This window comes from Perca fluviatilis, chromosome 20 (assembly GCF_010015445.1).
Source record: "Perca fluviatilis chromosome 20, GENO_Pfluv_1.0, whole genome shotgun sequence".
NCBI classification, from domain to species: Eukaryota; Metazoa; Chordata; class Actinopteri; order Perciformes; family Percidae; genus Perca; species Perca fluviatilis.
In genome coordinates this window covers 9,585,757-9,594,423 of record NC_053131.1, presented here as the reverse complement: position 1 = coordinate 9,594,423, position 8,667 = coordinate 9,585,757, and the positions used below count along the sequence as shown (strand labels likewise).

Genomic DNA, 8,667 nt, shown 5'->3' with positions numbered 1-8,667 from the left:
GCCAGTTCCTCCAAGGAAAACAACACTGCGCTCATTCCCACTCACCCCGAGGATCTGTCCCGTCAGGACAAAATAAAAAGGAAAATCCAGGTGACTCACTGTGGGAACTAGAACTGTCAGGCCGCCAGGCGAGTTAAGGCATGCGGCAGCCCAGACATGAAGCAATCTCACCAGGAAGCCTCTTTAGAGACGGCTGTGAACAACGAAAGCTGCCTCCTCTCTTAAAATTGAATTAACCAGTTACTGTGTAAGGCTGTAATACTGCATTAGTATATCAAAAAGTGTGTTAAAATCTTCTTCTGACCACATAGGCCTGGCCGAGCCGTCTGACTTCATTGATGACCTGGCTGCTGACATCATACTGACCATAATATGCCGTTCAAGACCGAAATGAAATGTTTTGTAGTTCACCAAGACAGAGAAGTATTGTAGAGAAGTATGTACATGCACAACTGTTATGTGGTAAACAAGGTTTAGGGCTATTAAGTTGACTGTGCCAGTAAAGAGGGACTTTGCCTATCTAACTAGGCTAGGGAGGCCACACCTTTACTTACAGTAAGAGCCACACCTAGACGGCAAAGTAGCATAATCATCATTTATGATGAGGCCGGATTAAGCCGAGGTTATCAGCAAGGGCCATCACGGAATCTCCCGATGCGGAATGTTTGTCGCAGATTTTAAACAAATTAAAATAAAACTTAAAATGTTAACACATCTTCTCCACCCCATGCAGAAAAACAGTCTGCTAAATTCTGAAGACTTTCATTCTGCATCACCACTGAAAACTGTATAATAATAAAAATTAAAAAAAGTCCACAGATTTTGTTTTTGTGGTTATCAGACTCAAACTCCTCCACCGTGCGTGGCGTCACAAACTGACTCAGAAACAGACAACTCTTTCATCACGGACCTGACACTGGAACACTGGGTTGCATACAGCTAAAACTGTTAGGTAACCATTAGCCAATAAATCACACAGACAGAGATACAGATTTAGTGTTAGAGCAACTGGGACACATTCTTTCATACTGACCATATTGTTTTCAATGTCCTCTGCATTGTTCGCCATGGTTGGCTCGGCAGACACTTTTTCTCACATGCAAACCAAATGCTTTTGCCCTGACGAAAGAGAACAGGAGACAATATTATGTTAGTGGCCAGACATGGGTACGATGAAGGCATATCAGTGACAAAATTGAATCAAAATCAAGGATGTAAAGATAGCTATGTTGTACAGATTGTAAAGCCCTGGGGGGGGAATTTGTGATTTAAAAATAACTTGACAGTGATTTAAAAAAAAAAAAAAACAGGAAGCATCTTATTCTGGACCTTTTCCATTGTGAAAGCTGTGTTGTTACAAGAAATGACATTGGTATTAGATACAAAAAAGTGCAGTGGTCTGAAGGTAATAATAATCCATGTTAACCTGTCCCACTGTCATCAATCTGTGTTCATCAGTCACATTAAAGGATAGGTTCACATTTTTTCCAAGTCTGTCTTAATTTCCAGAGATACACAGACATTTAAGCCATGTAAGATTTTAGTTAAATTAACACTTGCATACCCATATGTAAAGTAAATTCAAAGAGTTATTGGTCACTGAAATCCCTCCCCCTTTGATTCTCTTTCTTGTGTGACTCTCCACAATCAATAGTCTAATTGGGGGGGATAGTAACACAAAGAGGGAATGTTCTATTAAAAATAATTTTTTTGCTGAAGGCTGAACTTAGAATAATAATACATTTGTGCACAACGACTGTGGGTCTTGTCTCGCAGCTCTAACATTAGAGTCGCTCTAGGAGATCACTTCACGGCCAGTATGGACATAAGGAATGATTACAGTGACCACCAGTAACTCTTTCAACGTACAAATGGACTCGTGATTATTTTCAGTGTTTCCCAAAAGCCCAATATGACGTGGTTGGCATGGTTTTATGTCGGTTAGCCTAATAGCTGGTTTGATTTGCATGGAGAGATTATGGAAAGTACCCCATGCCAATCTCTAGGTATGGTGAAGGGTATGTGAGGATGTGGGGGGGGGCTATTTTAATTCCAAAGGCCAAGGGAACTTTATCAGGATGCATAGTATCCTGGATCCATGAAATAACTGGCCTTTAAAAATAAAAATCTGCCTGCCTCTATGGGAATTTAACATAGGGGTGTACTGACTTTTGTTGCCAGCGGTTTAGACATTAATGGCTGTGTGTTGAGTTATTTTGAGGGGACTGCACATTTACACTGTTATACAAGCTGCACACTTAACACTTTACATTGTAGCAAAGTGTAATTTCTTCAGTGTTGTCCCATTAAAAGATATAATGAAATATGTACTCAAATGTGAGTGGTGTACTCACTTTTGTGAGATACTGTATATACTATGAAAAAAATAGATGGGGAAATACTTCTTCTTCTAGTCCACAGAAATCACATATATTATCAGTGCCCAGTTTTTTTGTAACCCACCAGATACATTCTATTTAATATCTTGAAAGACACTTCCTTAATCCCAATGATGCAGTATTTAGAACTAATTCCCTATTCTCTAACAACTGCTCCGAGTAGACTGTACTGCACATTCCAAAACTGACAACTCACTTATCTGTGCAGTATCATCATCATCAATATTGGATCTCTGCTATACTATGAACACTGTGTATTCAACCTTTCAGACTGTTTAGGCTACTTATACAGTTCTTCCCCTTTACTGTTCACTGTTTTTTCTTTCGTTTATGGTTTTTTATTATTAGATCGTGCATTCTTTACTGATGCCTCCTGTTTTAGCACTATCATATCCCCTTTGCTGCTGTAACACAGCACATTGTCCCGTTGGGGGACTAATTAAGGACCATCCTATCTTACATCACTGAATAAGGAACACCAAAAACATCTAGATGAATGGACAGCAACAGTTTGTTGGAGCTTAAATGATCTCCCTGCCGTCATTAACGTTACTAATAATAATGTTCACGTAGAAGTAACGTTAACGTTATTTCATGCGAATGGCTAAAATGGCTCGTTAGCCAATAAAGCCATAGCGGCCGCGGTGGTCGGCTAACGCTAAATAACTGGATACAGCTCTAACAACAATATAGTTCCTGTATAGCGGGTTTAAAATAATAACACTCACCTACTGTCAACGACAGCTAATTTTCTTGATTGTGTGTTCTGGTGTGTTCTCATTAGTTTTAAAACCCGGGCGCTTTCTCTTCTTTGTTGTTCCTGTCTTCACACAGAACATCCGGCCGCTGCTGTAAACTCCTTCCTGTTCTGCCAAAACCATATCAGATAATCTCTAATAAGGGGAGAACGTCCACTCTCGGGGTACTTCCGGCTTCTGAACTGGTTGCAGTTCCACTCTGGTTCCATAAGAGGGCGCTCACAGGCAGAGTGTAGAATGAATGGAGGTATATGGAGCTATACCCCTCAAAATCCACTTTTCTCAGGATATTATTTTTTTTTGGTAATTCGAATGTTGCATTCGAAAGGGGGGGCTAAGAAAATACACACTGCTGGGTGTTAGATTTTTTTAAAAGTCGCTTTTGTGTTCTAAAAAGCCTTTTTAAATGTCAATGACGTCATACACTTCGTACGAGATTCCGCTGAGTGAACAGGCTCTCCGTAGACGGGCTCTGACCATGTCTTTGGGGGAGCGTTCAGGATCAAAAACGTTGTTTGAGATTAGTTTAAATTTTGTTTACGCTTTAATAATATTGGTGGTTTCGATTAATTAAAGGCGTGTGCTTGTGATCCTGTTCACTCAATGTTAGCTTTAAAACCAACAGTAGACTAAAATTAGCAGCAAAAAAAAAAAAAAACGTCAAAGAAGGGCTCAAATTAGCGAGTTGTTCTTCCGGTGTCACAGGTCAACTCGTCCGAGAAGAAATAAGGATCCAAGAAAATCCACGGACACCGACTGAAAAACTATACAAATCATGGTTAGTACGTCGTGAATCAATATTTAGAGTAAATCAAATTTGTGTAATCATGAAGACTGTTAGCAGTCAAAGCACTGTGTCGGTTTTTATTTTAGCAGATCAGGTGTTTTACGTGTTAAATAAGGCTGAAAGCTCTCTGCTAACGTTAGCATGAATGTGGGGGGACGTTGTTTGGCAGTTGAGAAATAGCAAGAAACCGCACGAACTAGCTAACTCCAGACAAATAAAGCACAGATGTAGTGCTAACCAGCCCCGTAGCATTGTTTAGGTTTGTTATGTAACTCTAATTTGCTGTTCAAGTCAGTGTTCGCTAACGCAGCTAATTTGTATCAAGGCTTAGCTCTACGTCTGTTTGCTTTTTATTTGACTTACGACTAATTTGCCGAAAAAATAAGATGTTTTTGTTTAATGGCTGTTATCCTACAAATAGCTACATGTTAACAGACCGAGAGATCACAACTAAATATACTTAACAAAATTATAGACGCAAACACTTTTGTTTTTGCCCCCATTTTTCATGAGCTGAACTCAAAGATCTGAGACTTATTCTATGTACACAGGCTTATTTCCCTCAAATATTGTTCATAAACGTGTCTAAATCTGTCAGTGAGCACTTCTCCTTTGCCGAGATAATCCATCCACCTCACAGGTGTGGCATAGCAAGATGCTGATTAGCATGATGATTGCACAGGTGTGCCTTAGGCTGTCCATAATAAAAGGCCACTCTAGATTGTGCTGTTTTACTGTATTGGGGGCGGTCCCAAAAACCAGTATCTGGGGTTTGTTTGATATATTAGGAAAAACATAAAAGGCTGCACATGTGTTTTTTGTTTTAGGCTATTATATTACATTATTACATTTTCATTTAGCTAACGCTTTTATCCAAAGCGACTTTCAATAGGTGCATTCCACCACGAAGGTACAAACTATTCCAGATTATTGTTTCAGTAAGACATCAAAATAAACACTTTAGTCTAACAATGTGTGTGTGTGTGTGTGTGTGTGTGTGTGTGTGTGTGTGTGTGTGTGTGTGTGTGTGTTCTAGTCTCACACCATCCTGCTGGTGCAGCCCACCAAGAGGCCAGAGGGACGGACATACGCCGATTATGAATCCGTCAACGAGTGTATGGAAGGTGAGCTGATGCTGCGCTCCTAGTGACAAGTAATGACTTTTCCAGTGCTCTCTGGCTCACATGGAGATGTTCTCCCTGCATCCTTGAGGACTTTAGCTGCATGTCCCTCCATTGCAACACAAACACTAGTCACTTACAGGCATGCACTATGTAAATGTGATGGCAATTTGACAGGATATTGGTCTCGTGTTTAGATAAGCCCCAGAGTTACCTTTCTTTATTTTTATTTCCCCATGCAGGATTAATAAAGTGTGTATTCTTTTTCCGTAAAAAGTTGCGATCTTACTTAGTTGAACCTAGTAACATTTATGTATTGTAAATAGTTGAGTTGTATCCGGTTTTATATAATAATAATAATAATACTGTTTATTGATCCCCAGTGGGGAAATTACAATATTCACCGTCGCCTTTCTACCTTACCGGAGAAATCACTTTACAATTTGCCTCTCATTCACCCGTTCACACACACACATTCATACACCGGTGCAGAGCTACCATGCAAGGCGCTGGCATGCCAGCTGGCCACAGCAACTCAGGTTTTAGTGTCTTTTAGGACACTTCGACATGCGGACAGGAGGACCAAGGACGAGCCGCTCTACCTCCTGAGCCACAGTACGCCCATGTACGCAGCTTGTGTATCCTCCCATGAGGAGTAATTGCCCTTCCATCACACATGCAGTAGAGCTCACATCAGAGCACGTGATCCCAGCCAAATGAGACACCTGGGAGATGGAATTATTTGTCATACACATTGCCATGTCGTTGTCATCGCTGAAAAACACCTGATCACAAAAAAAAAAACATTGTCAAATATTTAGTTGACAATATAGAGCGCAACAGTTTTAACAGGGATCCTGAGCGCGTCCAGTCAGTACGAGAAGGTTTTGCCACATATGTCTGTTTTCTCTAATGCAGAGGATCTGGGTTAAGGTGATTTTTAATATGGATGTGTGTAACATACTGGATCCTCTGTCTGCACAGGTGTGTGTAAGATGTACGAGGAGCATTTAAAGAGAATGAACCCCAACAGTCCGTCGATAACGTACGACATCAGCCAGCTGTTTGACTTCATCGACGACCTGGCTGACCTCAGCTGTTTGGTGTAAGTTGGATAAGGGAACACACTTATGACATTTAATAACTTGATTTGATTAAAAATACACCACTCTGGTAGACTGTGTCAACCCAGCCCGATCTGCCGGCAATTTGATTTCTCCCTGCAGCTCAGGCTGGAAACCTGTACGTTTATCTATCCTGCTTCTGTTACAAATCTGCGCCGACCAATCACAAACTGGCTTATCCACCTGGCGCGCCAAACACGATGACGATAGAGAAGCGACGGCAAGCAGCTTTTTGTTTCCATTCAACACGGCGGCCACCGATGCGCAGCAGCCCGTGGATGCCGCTGACGCTGCTACGTCACCCCAGATCGTCGGTCTGATTGGTTGAAGGACTATCCAATTGCGTACGGAGTCATTTGAACTACGCCCGTTGATCACGCCTCTTGTGCGGTAGAAAATCCAGAGCAGACTCCCCAGGCTAATGTTCAATCCTAAAAGCTTGAGCTTGGTCTGGTGATAGCCAGACTACCACTGTGGTTGTACTCTACAAGTACAGTATGCCCAAATGCTAGTGTCCCAGAGGTTTTTCTACTGATTTTTGTATTTGGAGGGAAGTCATCAAGATGGTCACGTTTCAAGATGTTGAATAGAAGTGGGACAAAATATCGATACGGCAATACATCGCTGTCCTTCTACCTACGATACTCGATACGCTGGCGCCAAATATCGATATTTTGATAAATAAGAGAAGCACTCTAAACCGATTTCCCTGCGCCCAGCGACACTACTGCATGGCTCCTTGAGTGAGTGCAGAAAATGAAGCCAGGATTCAGTGCTGCAGGTATCCTGGAAGAGCAGATGACAGCTCCCTATGCCTGAAGCCCCGTTAAGTTGGGTTCAAGCCACCGTGTGGACAAGCAACCACTCTGCTAAAGTGCCCTTGAGAGGACGAGCAAATAGAGACAAGTCTCATGCGATTGTTTTTTTGTTGTTGTTGTCTAGTGTGTATGAGAGAACGTGAGCATCCAGGGCAGCCAAGCCTCAAAGAAACGTGAAACTGAATATAGTTTTCTTTGTGCTGCCTCAGGTATCGTGCCGACACACAGACGTACCAGCCGTACAACAAGGACTGGATCAAAGAGAAGATCTACGTGCTGCTGCGCCGTCAGGCCCAGCAGGCAGCCAAGTGAAGCCTCTGAGGGGAGGGGAGGGGAGGGGGGGTAGTATTATTTTTCCGATCTGTAACTTGTTTTGACTAAGTTTTTTTTTTTTTTTTTTTCTTCAAGTTTTGGGTTTTTTTCTAATGAAGGGGAGGTGCATTTTGTATTTTAATGTTGGCCTTATTAATAAAGATTTCATTTAAATAACTAAGGTTTCTCTCTTTCTTATTGTGCCTCCTTTTGTCCTTTTCTTTTCCTTTTCTATTGGTTTCCTTTCTATCTATCCTACATCTATATTGTCTTTTCTTTTCCCTCGTGCTACTTAACCATGATCACTTACTGGTGCACATGCTTCTTCCTTTTTGGAAATTAAATGTAAGAATGAAATTGAAATATCTACCGATTTAGCAAATAAGCATCTTGAAATATTGATTGTTTCTTTCTTTACTCCCTGGAAGAATTATTTAGTTTCCTGTATTTTTAAAATAGGTGAACCTAAAAAATGAAATGTTCCTCTGTCCATAGCTCTGTCCATCCCTTTCTCCCCTCCCTCCTTGGACAGTGCTGTTGACTGGAGATGAGTTCTACGGAGGATGTTCATTTGCTTTGTTCACATTTCATTTTTTTACTCAATACAGCGGCAAACAAGTGTCTCAAAACATCTTTTTTTTTTTTTTTTTTTTAACTGTTCCTTGGAAGAATATCTTTTCAGACTGTCCGTGTGGGAATAAGAGAAATTGTACTTCTTTAGTTTCCATGTTCTCTCTTTTTGCTCTTATTTCATTTACTTTATTTCTTTTTTATCACCCTTGCTTCCTCAATTTGACAAAGATGCTGACTACAGAAACCTGTTAATAAGGATGTCAATATTCTTTCCAGTTTTCACTCAGTACAATGACAAAGTGGAAATATTGTTTTTTTTAACTTATGGTTACAATTTGCTTTAAAAGGAAAGTGCACCTGATTTCCCCGTTTATCACTCAAATACAGTAGAGTATCCTAGTCTGGGAATACAGATTTTTATTTTCTCAACCGTCTGGAAACCATATTTAGCATTTAGTTTCCTGGGCTTTCCAAAAAGATGAGCCTTTTGGGAATAAAATTAGAAAAATTATTTTCTTGGTATCTTGTTTTACCTACTTTCTCTCTTTTCCCTTTTGTTTTCTTCCTCTGAGGATGTTCATTATGGGAATACAACTTCAAAAATCCTATTTGTTTCTTTTCTTGTTGGTCCCTGATTGTTTCTCCTTCATTTCTGTCTTTTTCAAGCCTTTTTCCTTCTTTCTCCCTCTTTAGCAGTATATAGAAAAGTGTTAAGGATGATAATATGCTTTGCGGTTTTAATTTCCTCCTTTTGGCGCAATATGGCAAATGAGCG

At 40.6% G+C, this 8,667-nt stretch overlaps 2 protein-coding genes across 2 annotated transcripts in view; one reads left to right on the top strand and one right to left on the bottom strand.

Moving 5' to 3' along the window:
• Positions 1-3,254, bottom strand: part of psen1 (presenilin 1) — a 13,456-nt gene extending 10,202 nt beyond the window's left edge. Inside the window, exons 1-2 of the mRNA XM_039785407.1 lie at positions 3,128-3,254; positions 1,034-1,119 (exon numbers count right to left, since the gene is read on the bottom strand). Coding sequence (XP_039641341.1) covers positions 1,034-1,069 — 36 coding nt within the window. The 5' untranslated portion in view covers positions 1,070-1,119; positions 3,128-3,254. The remainder of the gene's footprint in view (positions 1-1,033; positions 1,120-3,127) is intronic.
• Positions 3,255-3,809: 555 nt separating this feature from the next.
• Positions 3,810-7,365, top strand: LOC120549559 (enhancer of rudimentary homolog). The gene is made up of 4 exons (XM_039786565.1): positions 3,810-3,935; positions 4,981-5,068; positions 6,050-6,170; positions 7,217-7,365. Exons 1-4 carry the CDS (start codon positions 3,933-3,935, stop codon positions 7,317-7,319), a joined length of 315 nt encoding a protein of 104 aa, XP_039642499.1. The 5' UTR covers positions 3,810-3,932; the 3' UTR covers positions 7,320-7,365.
• The last annotated feature ends 1,302 nt before the right edge of the window (positions 7,366-8,667 follow it).